At 38.5% G+C, this 16676-nt stretch overlaps 1 protein-coding gene across 1 annotated transcript in view; it reads right to left on the reverse strand.

The window, feature by feature from the left end:
• LOC113589087 (tetratricopeptide repeat protein 28-like) overlaps positions 1–8830 on the reverse strand; it is a 105088-nt gene extending 96258 nt beyond the window's left edge. Inside the window, exon 1 of the mRNA XM_035529946.1 lies at positions 8101–8830. Coding sequence (XP_035385839.1) covers positions 8101–8127 — 27 coding nt within the window. The 5' untranslated portion in view covers positions 8128–8830. The remainder of the gene's footprint in view (positions 1–8100) is intronic.
• Between the last annotated feature and the right edge of the window lie 7846 nt (positions 8831–16676).

Raw genomic sequence — 16676 nt, forward strand, 5'->3', positions numbered from 1 at the left:
GTAGTTACCATTCAGCATATGCCTTTAGTAAACTTGCAAAAGGAAAATCAATGTTGTTGTTGTTTTTTGTTGTTGTTGATGTTTGTTTGTTTGGTTTATTGGGTGTGTATTCAACCATGACACACATACATACACACACAAATACAATATTTGTATTTGTAGGACTTTACTATTCCTTTAAGAAAAGACATGCAATGCACAAGACCCACAAAACAAATCATTTACTTATCATCATTTACTTATCATTTACTTTCCCTTGAGACAATATAAAAAGATAATTAGAATCACCATTACAAATTATAAACCTATTGAAGCCAATTACCTTTCTGTGTTTACAAACAAAATGTCTGATTTAAATTAATATTTAAGTTAACCTGGGGGAGAGGTATCTCTATCTAGTAGTTGTAGGTCCTTGCCTTAGTGTGTCCCCAGCACTATGGCTTGGCTTTATTCTTAATGTCTCACCAGAACTATGGCTTTGTTCTGTACTCAGATTTTATAATGTCCCTTTACCACAAAAACAATTTGTATGGAGACTGTATATTCATTTAGAAATTATAAACCTACTGAAGCCAATTACCTCTTTCTGTGTTTACAAACAAAGCATCTGATTTAAATTCATATTTACGTTAGCTTGGGGTATAAGTATGTCTGTCTAGTAGTTGTAGGTCCTTGCCTTAGTGTGTCACCATCACTATGGCTTGGCTTTGTGCTTAATGTCTCACCAGGACTATGGCTTTGTTCTGTACTCAGACCTTATAATGGTATTTTACCACAAAAACAATTTGTATGGAGACTGTACATTCATAAGAGTCTCCATGTCTGGGAAATAAGATAAATGTCATTTATGTGACTCTGTTTTTAGTTACGATCAATATTAAAATATATACAGAAAGCCACGTAATGCGAGATCTGACATCATCTCACTACTGTTTAGAACTCTGAGTGTGTTAACCAGTCTCACACTTCTCTCTGAAACATCACTGAGTGATATGATTATTAATTCATGTAACTCTGTGATCTGGGGTAGAGGAGCCAGTGTTAGAGGTGAAACTATGTAATTTTCCCATTTTCTGTGAACTAATGAAGTACTGGCCTAATTCCTCCAAACTATCATTATATTGTGAATCTGGGGTGATACAGATACTCCTTTAGCAGAGAGCATGTGAGTGTCTTTGGAACTTTAGCAGTTCTAAGTGTTATCTTCTGTAAGATAAAGGATATTACTTTTAGTTATAAAAGGCAGCTGGTGAACTCCGAATACATTTCCACTTGTATTACCAATGCAGAAATGCCATTAGATCCTCTTTTACCCTTTCAGAATGCTCCCAAACTACCCAATAAGTACATTGTAATACAGCACAAATATTTTTATAGAGGTAATTTTTTTTTTCGAAACTGTAAGGAACCGAAATGTAGTGTGCATGCATATATTTCAATTCAAAGAAAGACTCTAATAAAAGCAGACACATGGGGAGACTGACATATCAAATAATGAAGAGCTACTGCAGTGTCCTCTCCTGCTGCATATCAGGCTTGTTATACAGGAGAATGGTGGCTGGTGGGGACAGCATCAAATATGTATGTGCCTGAGCGGTAAGTCCCATATACTGCTTGACATGTGGCTATTCTGCAAGAAAAACTCTTGTCCCACCCACAAAGCAGGTACACCTTCTGCATTTCCCACCCCATCCCCCCAAAAATAATAAAACAAAATAAAAATAAATATGCTAGAACCTCTGCTGGAAGATATTTTATTTGGCTTCAAAAATATAGCTTAGCAGTCCTCAAAATGCAACTACAGTTGACAAAACAGAAGTGGCACATATGCTGCAGGCTAGTTGTTAGTTAGACATGCCTCTCATAGTTTGTCTTACAGAAACTACATAATGTTTTTCCTTTCTGGATAGCATTTATACATGGAGTTGGTTAACCTGAATTATTTGGAGATTTTCACTAAAGGGTAGCATTGAAAAATGCTTTTCAATTGGGTACACCACAATATCTGTCTCTCTTGTAGTTGCCATTCAAAGTTCATGTTATCTTGGGATTTTTAGTTACTCTGTAAATTTATGCATATCTAATTGTTTGCCGTGGGTGTTGTCACAGAAATACTTGATAAGAAAAAGTTAGTAAATGGTAAAAAGTAATAACATTACCTTTTCAAGTGAGTTAGAAACATTTTAAAGACTGCTTATGTGAACTGATGGTAACGCTATGGTGTTTCAATAATAAGTGTCCCACCAACAACTGATGGCAACACTGATGGATCGTTAAATGATAGATCGTAACACAATATTTATATTTTTCTTATTTTTATATTTTGGGGGATTTTGAGTATATCTGAATATATTATTATAAATAAAACTATTACACTTACTAGCTTTGTGTAATGTTAGGGTCCATCAGTGTTGCCATCAGTTGTTGATGGGACACTTATTATTATAGCACCATGGTACATAACTAAAGTTGTATTATTATTATTATTATTATTGTTGTCGTTGTTGTTGTCGTTGTTGTTGTTGTTGTTGTTGTTGTTATAACTTCACACATGTTGTGCCAAATCACGTACATCTATAATTATCACCCCATTAGAAATACAGCCAAAAACACTTAAGCATAACAAGACTTCAAACCTTCAGTCTGCACCATTACCTTTTCTCCATTTTCATCAATAACACAGAAGGAAAGAATTGCTCGCACAAGGCTTTTTTCTCATTTTGCTGTGCCAAAATGCATTGATTCCATTTGAACTTTTTAACCCATATTCATAACTGTGAGAAAGAGAAACACACAGATTCATGACTAAATTAGGGCTTACATTAGTGCCAACATGGTCAAGGCAGACAGAAATAGTTATGGTAGTGATGGACTTTTTTTGTCAAGGGCTGTTCTATACATGTGATTTTCATGTCAAATTATAACCACAGTACATTTTTGATCTCTTATGACCTAAAATCACATTTATCTCAATTCAACGATGAAATTCTAATGTTTCTGTTTTAGCAACCACAATTTTGCTTTACTTGACCAAGTAATTTTAATTGGGCAGAAACTGGACTGAGTAACTCAAATAACCACTTGAGATCATTAAATTTATGAGAAAAGGTTTCAAAGAAGAATGTGGCATCATCCCTGAATATTCTAAAACTGGAAAGAAGCCCTCTGTACTCACACTACTCACAAGTCTCCACATGGACATACACATACCTCCAAAATATACACACTTATGACAAACTGGGTGTTGGTAGTCTTACTGATACCATCTGTGACAAAAAAGCAGATCAAATTAAGGAGATGGCATCTGTGTAAATGTGTGTGTGTGTGTGTGTGTGCATGTGTATGTATGTGTATGTGAGTATGTGCACTAGGGTGTGTGTGAGAGTGTAAAGAAGAAAGAGCTGTCTGTGCACCCCCCATCACCCCCCATCATCAACTTCTACAACCAAAGACATTGCCAAAATGCACTAAATTCATTACAGTAAAATACAGTGTAGAATCATCCCTGTTTGATATCCTGATAAGGTTTTGTCACATACACGGTTTAACGGTAACATGGATCATGTTGAAAGATGGAAAACTATACTATACTTTACTACAACTTTAATATACTTAATATCTTGAGATTGACAAAAATGTCAGTACTTAATATACTTGAAAATGCATATATTAAAATAAAATCATCAGCTGCTAAATTAACTCTTATTTAGTCCATCTTGTATTATTTTGAACTACCCTTATAAGCCCAAGATGTATGTCCCCACAACTGCCATATGTCTTTTCCAGTCCATTGGGCAGAGAGCTGGGGTGTGCTTGGGTCAGCATATCGATCACATTTCAGAATATTCCCTTGTGGTTCAAGCTGTGAAAGCATGGTGTAACACCACCATGCCCCAGTTCAAAATCAGGAAACCATGGCAACCTCAACACATACACAATGTAACACACACACAATACATTTGCACACAGGGTTGTGAGCCAACAAAAACATTTGAATTCAAATGTTTTAATTCATTTTCATTCAAACACCTCACACACCTTTTCTCTCTTGCACACACATGCACAAATATTGTCCTGAGGTCTATGTAGGCCTCCACATGTAGGTGATGAGGATTGATGGGACTTGCATTACTGGCCCCATTTTTGTCACTGCATGACACAGTACTCATGCTGAGTGCTACTCCAGCATGTCCACATGCCCACAGCGGCTGAAGGATCAGACACTGGGTGACTCAGAAGAGAAATACACTATTACACACAAATAGTCATCAAGACATGAGTACTTCCCATACAGGCCAACAAACAGATCCTTCACTGTAGTAAGCAGGCACACATGTACACACACACACACACACACACACACACACACACACACAGACACACACACACACATACACACACACATACACACACACACACACACACACACACAGACACACACACACACACACACACACACACAGACACCTCAGTGGGTTTTTCTAAAAAGGTCACACACCTTGATACACCATAACACATTCATACAGTTCAAACACACACCCTTACCCCTAAACAACTATAAATCAACACAGATGTTACAAACACTCACAATCAGCCACTAACTTCCTACACCATTATAGATCCACACATAGCTCCAGCTCAGTCCCAACAGTCTCGGGGGATGAGGAATGGGATTAGCAGTGCGAGAAGAGGAGAAGAGCACATAAATTTCCTGCATGCAAGTTCCCTAGGGATGGGCCAGGGATCTGCCCTGAGTTCCTCTTGCCCCACTGGGTCATAAATACCCAACTGCATAGAGAACAGCAGGTACTGCCACTCCTACCTCCCATTAATTACCCACCCGCCATCTTTGGAAGCCTGCAGGTCTTCCATGGTTAACTTATTCCCTCCTGGAATGCTCAAGGCTTGTCCATGTGGTGCATGCATGTATTTTATGTCCTACATTTCTCTTACATCTTGGGTGTAATTTACAGTGTAAGGCAAATTTGTTGCTTTAATTTAAAGAATAATCTGTCTGCCCTAAAATTTTGGGACAATTGCAGTTTAGGTTTTGAGCACAGGTTAAATGCAGAATATGTTCATATTTACATTATGTTATTACTAATTATAGTATGTTTCAGTTTTGTGTGTAACCCTCCTATACATAGCATGCACCATTACACTTTATATATTAGCCTCTATCAACTGAATATGATAGGTGACATAACAAAGATAGGTGGTGTCATCTCTATCAGTGAACTTGAAGATATTCTACTATATATTCCTCCTCCTTTGATTAGTAGTAGAATTTACCAATATAACAAAACTTGATCAAGTTATCAAACAAAACTTTTTTAAATTATTCAAATACTTGTAATACATAGCTGTCATTACATGTAGTTTGCTTTGCTGAAATTGAGCTTCTAAATAATGACTTGAAGTTTTATTTCCACAGAAGAAATGTAATACAAATGACAGGATTTCTTATTGGTTTAATTATCTATGTTCCCACTAACTGACTCCCTGAAGGCTGTATCCCCTACAGCTTCTAGATAAACCAACCTTTAATGCTGTGTATCATTACGCTGTTCCCCTAAAGCAGGCCCTGCGTACCGCCCCCCCCCCCCCCCCCCCCCCTTACGCTCATAACCACAGAGCAGCAGTTAGTCAAACACCATTCCTGGATTGGTAAGCCTCTTGTGGGGAGGTTAATAACCAGCTTGCGTGTTGATACTTCACAAATAAAGAAAATCAAATCAAAAGAAAAAATACACTAGACTAAGACTACCTCCTGAGGTCAGGACTAGCAGAAAAAAAGCAGTACAAGATTCACTAATCTTACTCCGCTTCACCAGACAACAGCAGCTTCCAAACATATGTCTCAGAGTCAAGAGGGAGACATTTACTCTGGCATCTGGCAGGACTACAGAAAAAATTGAGGAAAAAAAAGAAACAGAGATGTTCAATTTCCACTTAAGCCACTTACCATAAAACGTGCTCTGACCCACAGGATTAGAAATGGGTTTTGTGGACTGAGATAAACGAGGATGTATGGAATCACTTAAGAAGATAAAATCATGGAGACATGTTGGCAGCACCTGCACTTAGACTATGTTGTTAAGACCTCTTGCCTAGTCTGTTAACCCTTTTTTTTTTCAAAAAGGAAGATACATAAATCTGTAAGCCCACAGCTATTACAGCACTATTGTTTGCACTATCCGAAAATGATGATTTGTATGTGGGTTACCGATGCAGCTCACTCATCTGCTTTCATGACCTTTCTTCATAACTGCTCATAAACAAACAAAGGTTCACACACACTCTCATTGACTGTCTCCCAAAATGTTGAAAATGACCTCAAACTGACCCCTGCTAAATTATATATTTATAACACGATCTGTGTTTTGGTCAACTCATGCAAGATGATGCCATAAAATGTGCCAGAATGATTACTGAATATTTTACTGTCAAAGGGAGTAATTGCTCGCAGAGTTTTTTGCTGGCTCACGAATACTGTGGTTGTTTTCTCTGCCCAGGTTGCTGTCAGCTGTGGCAAAGACTTCAGATTAAATATTCTGGTAGCAGATATAATAATATCTGACAGCAAAGTGCTACCTACTTCTTTTTCTTTGTCTGATATAGGGATATGGTCAACCTTGATCAAGGTTTGTTTACTAATCACTGAATGTTCACATATCATATGAGGGAGGATAATAAAGGATAATCAGTCAGTGTAGGCCTGAAAAGCTCTACAGCTTTTTCTTGTCGATCAACAATATAAAGGCTTGTTTGGTAAACAACAGCATAGAGAATGCAGCACACACTTATGAAAACACTACTAAAATGTGCTCCAGAGGATAATAAATGGGCCTTGTAGACTAAGATATCCCTTCTAATAGCATCTACGTGAGTGCTAATAGATTGTATTTATTTCTACCCTGGCATCGACATGGTGTTTATGGATTAAGCATATCTGCAGTGAGTGGATATGGAAGCTTTCTCCCCTTCTCTATGTAACAAATTCCAGTGGTTACAGAAATACTACTAAATAGCAATACTACTAAATCAACTACTCTCGATTTGCTCACAGTGTACCATACCAATTCCGATATACCAGTCTTAAGTATGGAAGGATTAGGAAAGCACCTCTTCGCGCCAGTACATACTCTTGGAAACCTCAGGACCACCTCTTATGTCTAAGAGACACATTGTATCGTAGCTCTAATATGTAATTAAGTAAATGAGTCATGTATTACATATTTATATATTTATGGTGTTCAGCTAACAAACCACCGCGTTTCCACATCAATAAAATCAATATTTAAAAAGATAGACCCTGCTTCTCATTTGCGGCTCGACCAGTTTCACAATTTAGGCCCCCTCCCCCGGTGTTATAGTGCACGTGTGATTAAGTCATGGGGCACGCCTCGCTAATCTGCACCACTGCTTTCTCAGGCGAGCCGCAGCCGGATGGGGACCTTAAAATATGTCATGCTTTCTCAACGATGCACACTCATTCACCCACAGTTGGTTACAACAACACGTTTAGTGTAATTTATCAACTCAAGACATGTGCGGAACGGACATGCATAGCCTAAATGTTAATCTAGCCTAGAGAGGTTTAATTTAACTGTCCCTAAAAGGCTTTGATACAGGCAACAGAACGAATATAAACAATACTGTATAAGAACAAGCTTATCAAACTTCTTTGAGAGAGAATGTATTTTAACAATATATATTAACTCAGCGATACATTTTATAGATCACTGTAAGGAAAATGTGTCAGGTATATTTAACCGATCTTTGGATCAATCAGTCATTGACTTTACATAATGTACATTCACTACGCTAACAGGGAGCAACTTATGTTTGCTAAGATTCCATCATAGTATTTCCGATAAAAAAATAGATTTGTTTTTATTTTTTTTTAAAGGGCTAGTTGCGTGTAAAGAGAACCTCTTCAAACTTGTCAACACTAATCGTCCACACACAAGACGCTTAAATCACAGTAGTATAGGGAAAAGCAAAGTCAGAGAGTTGGTCTTCAATAAAAATTTAGGTCACTTTCCTAAATTCTCGGGAGAAATGTATGCAAGCAATAGATCTAAATGCTTCTCTTACCTTCTTCCGGGGCTGCCATTTCATCATATTTGTAAGGCAAAAATGTTAAACATTAAGCTATTATACATAAAGAAATGGAAGATTCGCGGAAGCCGCAATAAGTCATTCTGTCTTTGGACTTTTCTCAGTTTTGAAGCATAATTCCTCCAAGACTGGGCGCACAGGGCTGAACGATGAGCGATGAGCAAGACGGCACAAATGCAGCCAGAACCACAAACACTTCCTTGGAAACCCAGCGAAGACAATGAATGCAACTGGTTTTACAGTTTATTCAGTCAATTACCGTTACGCGGGTTGCATCCAATATTCGTGTGCGTTGCGTGATACAGCGAAGTTCCCCATTATCGTTCGCAACAATATAGAAATTCAGTTACCCTGTTAGGACTAACCCAGCAGCATTCACCCACGGTCAGTCAAGAGCCGTTGACGTGCTTTTCGCACTTCAAAACTTCATCGCTGGCTTGCAGAAAAAAATATATATTTTAAATGCTTGATCCAAATCCGTTAGCACGGAGTATGTTTTCACGCAAAAGACTCGCATTAACATTTGCAGTACACACAGGAAAGGCTTCTGGACAAAATAAAACAGACATTCCACCCAATAACTCTTTATAAAGAACAGTGTTCTGCTCAGTAATTAATAGAACTGTCATTAGGAGAACTTCAGCCAGAGCACTGGAGATAGCCGCTAGAGGTAAACTAGGCGAATCTCTGCAGCGGTGGGAGGATATCCTGGAAGTAGCAACAAAGTGCACAAACGTAGTCTAGAGACTTCCTCTTCTTGCCTCGTAAGGCGTTCCTACAACAGGACTTGACATCTGTAAGCCTGTTTTGCAGGCAGATGGAGCCAAAGCGGGTACAGCGCTGGTGCACGGTGGGCTTCCTAAATCGTTACCTGGGCTAAAATCTCTATAGGATTAAAGTTAGTTTATACATTTAGGTTGATTATATTTTAGGTATTGTGTAGAAGTATGCCTATAGGAAAGTTTGTATCAAGTTGTAGGCAAAAATATGTGTAGCCTATATCAAATCAGTAGAGTTGTTTTGTAGCATCAGAGGGGGTGGAACTCTATTTGCACTGAATCTGAATTTGTGACTTAATAAATTACTTTATGGACTGAGCGTGACAGTGGCGATACATAGGGAGCGAGAGACGAGGATGCTAGAAAGTGCTTTTTATTGTCCATAGTGAATACACGTAGTATAGAATAAAAAACAAAGAATAAGCATATACTCCGTAAGGCAGAGTGGAGCTCCGTCGTATACTCAGTTGTAAGACCACTAGTGTGCAGCGCTGCCTTCCGAGACCTGTAGATTTAAATAACGAGGGAGTGAAATGTGAAACAGGTGAGTATGTTTAATATGAAGGTGATTGGGATTGGGGCAGGTGTGTGCCGTGATCCTGAGCCGGCGTGGACGTGTCCCTCCTACTGGATGGCCGGCCACCCGTTGTAACGATGTGGCCCGAGTGCCGAAGGGCGTGGAGCAAGACTAATCTCGACATCCACACGCCACACCAACGATACTGCACACTCTAAAAAGGGGTTAAATACACAAACAAGACGAGGTACGAGTGTATGCAGGCGTGGCCACAAACCTATCTTCTCAAGTCACGTGGCGGGCCAAACCCCGTGACTCGCGGGAGGCGAGCGTTCCGTGACATCTGTGACACTGAGGATATGGATTGAACTGTTATCTACCAAATCTGTTCCATCTGGCTGATCAACCATGACTCAAAAGTATTTGGTTTTGTTTGTAAAATGGAGCTTTTGTAACAGAAAAGATCCAAATTGAGTCCTAATGTTTGCCATAATAGCAACTGTGAATAACTAACATTGGATCTGATTTTAAAGAGCAAATTAAATACTGGGCTGTCCCTCTGTTTATAATACAGTAAAAAAAAAAAAAAAAAAAAAAAAAGACTTTGGAGATTCTGTAGTGTCTGGTCTGCTCATCTATTTACAAACACTAGTTTCTGTTACCAGTATAGGGACCCAATCTTAGCATGTGTGTTTTTTGTTAGTTTGTTTTGGCGTTTGTGTGTGTGTGTGTGTGTGTGTGTGTGTGTGTGTGTGTGTGTGTGTGTGTGTGTGTGTGTGTGTGTGTGTGTGTGTGTGTGTGTGTATTTGCCCATTTATAAATTGAATTTGTGATTGTATGGTAACGTTCCCCAATCCATAATGCCATTGTTGTCAGTTCTGAAACCAGTGTTGACACCAAGATTCACAATGGCTAGGTACTGAGAAATTCAAGAATGTGTAGTTGGGATTTTAGGACTAGATTAGCAAAATCATAATTATACTGTACATTTTCTATTTTCCCTTTACCTTATTTATCATACAAATGCCTTAATTATCAGACAAGTCTCTCTCTCTCTCTCTCTCTCTCTCTCTCTCTCTCTCTCTCTCTCTCTCTCTCACACACACACACACACACACACACACACACACACACACACACACATACACAGTAAGTACACTGGGTGACAATTGTCTTTTTTGGTGGGGTGGAGGGGGTGCATTACAATGGGATAGCCAGAATTTCTTGGCCCAAATGCAGTCTGTGTAGGACGCCCTTCGAATACTTAAAAAGTTTATTATACAAACCTTTAAATATATAAACATATTTTAGTATAAGTTGAAAAGTTGAAAAACTTCGGTCTGCAGACAACCACATATGGCTCCCCAGTCCTTGCCAACCTTAGTATTATTGACTACTGGACTGATGTTAATCACCCCATTAGATTGCTTGACTGATTTGGTTCTTTGTATATTTTTTGCTGTTTTGGTTACTTTATACCTATGTAATACATAGTCAAAAATATATGGACACCTAATAATCACACAACTATGACCCTGTTCGACATATATGAGCCTGTTAGAGCTAGGCAAGCAAAACAAAGAGTATAATCCAAACTCGTGGTGATTAGACAAAAGGGGTCAAAACTACTGCCATACTACTGACAAAACTACAAAACTAAAAGAGGGGTCAAAACTAAAGCCATACTACAGACAAAACCAAATGAGGGGTCAAAACTACTGCCATTGAATGCCACTTTTGCCAAGTCAGCCATGACATTAATAAAGCCATGGCATTAATATTGGAGTTGCACCCCATTTCACAATAATAGCAGTTACAGTTTACCAGGGCAAATCTAGTTGGCCAAAACATTTCACAAACTGACATGGTAAAGGTGCCATCCAATGACAGAAGTAAGGTCAAAGTTACTGAGCTCTTCAGCATGATCCGAGTGTCACACCAGCTCAGGAGGGCAACACCTCTTGTCATCAGGGGTCGGACTCAGAGTATTGAACACCCTCCCCCTTGTCTGTCATCTTAGCCATCACCTGTGATTAATTGATTCATGAGCAGCTATGTATTTAAGATACTCAAATGGCATAATTAAGTTGTGAAGGCTTGCCTCTACTTGTAGTTTGCCACTGGTTCTGTTTGTATTAGCCTGACTAGATTTGACCCCTCTTTTATCTAATCACCATGAGTTTGAATTATCCCCTTTATTTTGTTTGTCTGGCTACTCTTTGTCTACTGGTTTTGTTGACCCATCCCTGCTTCTTTGATTATTGTTGTCAGATTTGAGTTCTGGATTTGTTTGTTTCCCGTTAAGACTCTGCACCTGGTTCCACACACTTTGTCTGGTTTTGTAACAAAGATCCTTCTCTGTGCCTTCTAATTTTGGGGCTGTAGCCCATGGCATCATATCAGTATATGGCACATATCTAGATGTATTGTAATTGCAATAGACAACTATCAGATACCAAAAATGCCAAAAAGTTAAAAAAAAAAAAAAAGAGAAGAAAAGAAAAAGTAAAAACAAATGTAAATGAAGACTCTCATCATAAACATAAATATTTATTTAAAATATTTGGTTGACACTTGGATAATAAAATAAATTGTGACGGTAGCAGCAAAGGAGGGAAAAGTGAATGCAAATAAGGACTGTTTTATTCTTCATAACAATAAAGACAACAAAGAAAGAAGCCACCGTGCACAATTAAAAAAAAAAACAAATGAGCTGGCAGTAAACACTCAAACTGCTGAGATGCAGATGAGCAGGGGAACTTGGCGCATCGGTTCTGGCGCTGTAAGGGTAAGCAATGCGCAGCTGTGGAAGTGGACAAACAAGGCATAGGAACATGGCAGGAGCTGTGTGTGTTTGTGTTTGTGTGTGTGTCAGTGGGTGTGTCTCTCCTGCTGGATTCCTTGTGCATAGTGATATAAATTTGCAGTGCCATTTTCAGTCCAAAATTAAGAGGTTAGCTTAATGGATTTTTTATTTTTTGTTTGGATGGGAAGGAAAAAAAGCCTCAGTAGAATTTCTTTTATTTTCACTTTCTGAGGAATGTCTAACAGACAAAATATCAATAATCTGAATGCTTACATTATTGACTATATGACAAAGTAAAGAACAAGCATGCATGAAGCAGGGATATTAGAGGGAGTCATGGTAGCTTTTGTTGTATCAGTTTGACTCACACACACACACAACCATTCTCTACCCTCATCGCTCTCGAAATTAGAAAGGCTTGGACAACGCAGAGAACATGACAAAACTTTCTCAAGCATGAGGGTAATTATAGTACACTGGTTGTTTGATGAATGAGCATCAGGAATGCATAGCAGGTGCCAGCCACTGGTTAGCAAGCAGGTGACTGTGAATGCAGGTAAGGGATGGAATGTCCAGGGATGTGACAACAGGAGCAGTGTGGTTCAGAGCAGCGTATAACCACAATAATAATCTACTGAAATATAATTTTGTGTATATACTCATTGGTGATTGTATTAGGTAGACTAGACTCATTCTTATTAGAAATCATTTACACTCAGAACAGCCTCAACTCTTCATTGCATGGATTCCCACAGGGTGTTGGAAACATTTATTAGACATTTTGGTCCATGTGGACAAGATTGCATTAAATAATTGCTGCATGTTTGTCACCTGTACACTCATGCTGAAAATCTCCCATTCACCACATTCCAAAGGTGCTTTATTGGATTAAGAATTGGATTAAGATTTGGTGACTGGAGAGACCACTGAAGTTCACTTTCATATTAATGGAACCAGTTTGAGAACTTGTTCTTTGTGACAGTTTTATACTGAAAGTGCTATTATAAAGAAGGAAAATTGTGGTCATAAAGTGATGCAGATGGCCAGCAACAGTAATCAGGTTATACATTCAGATGATACTAGTAGTCTAGAAAAACATTCCCCACACCATTACACCACCAACACCTGCCTTGCCAGGTTGGGTTTATGGATTCATGTTGTTCATGCCAAATATTGACCATACCATCTGCATGTAGCAGCAGAAATCGACATTCATGATTCATGCAACATTTTTGCATTATTCAGATTTCCAGTTTCAAGGACTATGTGCCCACTGTAGCCTCAGACATCTAACACAGTGTAACTGGTGGTCTTCTGCTGTCAATCTGCTTCAAGGTTCTATTGTAACGGTGGTGCGTGTGTGGAGAAGAGCAAGTTTTAATAGAGGCAAATCCAGAATCAGAGTGCTTAAGGCAGTCCAGGGTCAAAGAGCCGGCACAGAGAGTACGTGGATACATGATCAAACAAACAAAAACACACGAAGGCATACAAGGGAGGCAGGCTAAAACAAGACGCTAGGAAAACTCGGGCTAGGAAACTCAAAGGCTAGGATAAACACATAGGCACAGAGTACAAAGAAACACAACCATATGAAATAAACATGCAAATGCAATTAACTAAACACATTCAATGAACAGCCAAGACACCGGGAAAACGACAGGGTTTAAATACATGAACTTAACAAGGTAGAAAAGAGGGACAGGTGTAAGTAATCAAATGAGGGGGGTAGAAAACGAAACTAAGGCAGGGAACAAAAACACACAAGACAGAAAAAACACAGAAGCTCGAACCTGGGAGGGACTAATGACATCTATGTGCTGTATGTTCTGAGATGCTTTGCTCCTTACCACAATTGGAAAGATTTGTTGAATTATTGTAGCCTTCCTGTCAGTTTAAAACATTTTGGCCATTCACCTCTGACCTCTCTTATCAACAAGGCATTTCCAGTCCCAATTTGTTGCTCACTGGTACTTTTTCCCTATTTCACCATTATGTGTATAATCTAGAGCGTTTGTGTGTGAAATGTCCAGGAGATTGTCAGTTTCTAAAATATTCAAACCTGCTTCAGGCACCATATCATGGTCAAAGTCACTTGGAAAATGTTTTTTTTTTCTTTCTTATTCTTATGATTGATGTGAACATTAACCAATGCTCTTGATGCATGTCTGCCTTATATTTTACACATTGTACTGCTCCCACATGACTCCCTAACAAACTGACTGGTGAACATTTGCACACAATACTCTGCAAAGGTCTTGGGCCATTCAAGAAATTCTGTTATATGTATTGAACAGCATTTATTTGCACTCTATAAACATCAATAGAAATGAATACAATAAAACATGAATGCAAAATAAACACTTTTTTGCTTTCTCTAAAAAGTTATTGATACCTTTTGAGATGACTAGAAGAATGTTGATTCCCAGAGGGGCTTATGGGTTGCAGCACATGGTGTAGATGCATTTGTGACTCTTTCCCACTTTCTCAATAATTTCTAACCTCAACTTTTCCACATATTAAAAGCATGTGTTTAACTATTGGTACTAATAACATATAATGCACAATGTTTAAAGTGAGGGGAAAACAGGCTGACAGACAAATAAGTAACTTCTTCATCTATGGCTAGCATAAACATGGCAGAGATTAGCTGGCCACTGGACGAACACAGACATACTGGTGGCCGAATTCAAATCCTCCTTTAAATAACTGGTATCAAAAATTTAGACAAAATTCACTCTGCTCTGACTGATCATGGACAGCATCTCACCTCTCAAGTCCAATGTCATGGATGTTGCCCAATAACTGAAGTGGATAGAGCTAGCCTGCTGTCCAAGAAAGCAACAGCACAGTGACCTGGACATCAGAACATTCATATTTTCGGCCTACCCAAGTCATTGGGAAGGCCAGTATCCCTGACATTCAGCTGATACTTTTATCCAAAGCAACTTAGAATTATGACTGAGTACAACTTGAGCAATTTAGGGTTAAGGGCCTTGCTCAGGGGCCCAACACTTGCAACTTGGCAGTAGTGGGGTTTGAACCACGATCCACTAACTTTCCAATTACAAGTCAAGTACCTTAACCACTGAGTCATCACAGCAAAGTTGGCAGTCAAATGCCCACATTCTTCTCTCGAGCTTGACAGATCTCACCCCTCATACCCAAACCTGTTCTGCATAGAAACCTCAACCTCTTTAATTCACCACTACAAGATTAAAGAATCAGTTATCTGGATCTGTGACCATGATGCTCAGTGATGAGAGCTGTTGTTTCAGGGCCTCAAAATCTGCTTCTACTATGACTACAGCATGTAGAGCAACGTGGCAAATACAAAACGTCCTTGGCTAAACTTTACAAAAATAGAGGCCTGAATCTCACTTGATGAATTTACCCCAATAAATTGATGGCACAATAGGACATTCAAAGGTAGATGCATCATAAAAAGGAGAGATTTAAGTGACTTCACAGCATCAGTTAGTTCCAATTACATCTTAATTCACAATTTCATTCTACCAAGCAATATGTAAAAAAGCAATAATCAATCCCAACAATTTTATAAAACCACATAACAAAACATTTAATATCAACTAAGCGGTAAAAGCGGTGCACACAAGTGTTAATTACGTCACATGGAATTCACCCAACCCATCCTCTCTCAATACATCCAATCGTAACAAACGGAAAGGGAAAAAAAGAAAAATCAATTGGCATTTCCCACCAAATTACAAAAGAGAAAATGTACACACCACAACACAAACGCAGGTATGAAAGCGACCTGGCCAGGATCCCTTTAAAGTCCATATATAGCTCCTTTTAATCCCAAATTGCATGTACAGCTGGTCAAATGCTAGCCTTGCACTGACCATTCACAATTCTGATGTCTCTCGCACCTGGAGCTCCTATTAAGTAGTAATCATCAAAGGCATCTGCTTCACACACACACAATTAAATCCACGGAATAAAAAAAAAACTTTCCTTTTTATTGCGTTTGCCGCACGTTGAATCAATTGGCTAGTCTCAACCAGGAAGTCCTCATTCGAGCCAGAGTCCCGGTACACGAGAACCGAGGGGTTCATTACACAATAGTGCCATAACACAGATCACCTGTGACCATGGAAAAAAAACTTCAACCCACATTGTGATTCACAAAAAAAAAAAAAAAAAAAGAGCAAAATCATATACAAGTAACCATATTTTTAAAAACAATTTGATCACATTAAACAGCATTATTTATTAATTTGTGACAATTTCTCTGAATGTAATAACATTTTTCATTATACCACAACTTAACCATACAGGTTTTATTAATTTACAGATACTGCTTTTGTATTTTCCTTTTTTCTTTTTGGCAAGTTTCCATACAGTTATATAAAAGTTACATTTATTTCACTGAGTAGCAGGCTTATTTTGTATAAAGGTTCATAGTGAATGAAGACAACATAATAAATAA

This window comes from Electrophorus electricus, chromosome 9, assembly GCF_013358815.1.
Source record: "Electrophorus electricus isolate fEleEle1 chromosome 9, fEleEle1.pri, whole genome shotgun sequence".
In the NCBI taxonomy this organism is placed as follows: domain Eukaryota; kingdom Metazoa; phylum Chordata; class Actinopteri; order Gymnotiformes; family Gymnotidae; genus Electrophorus; species Electrophorus electricus.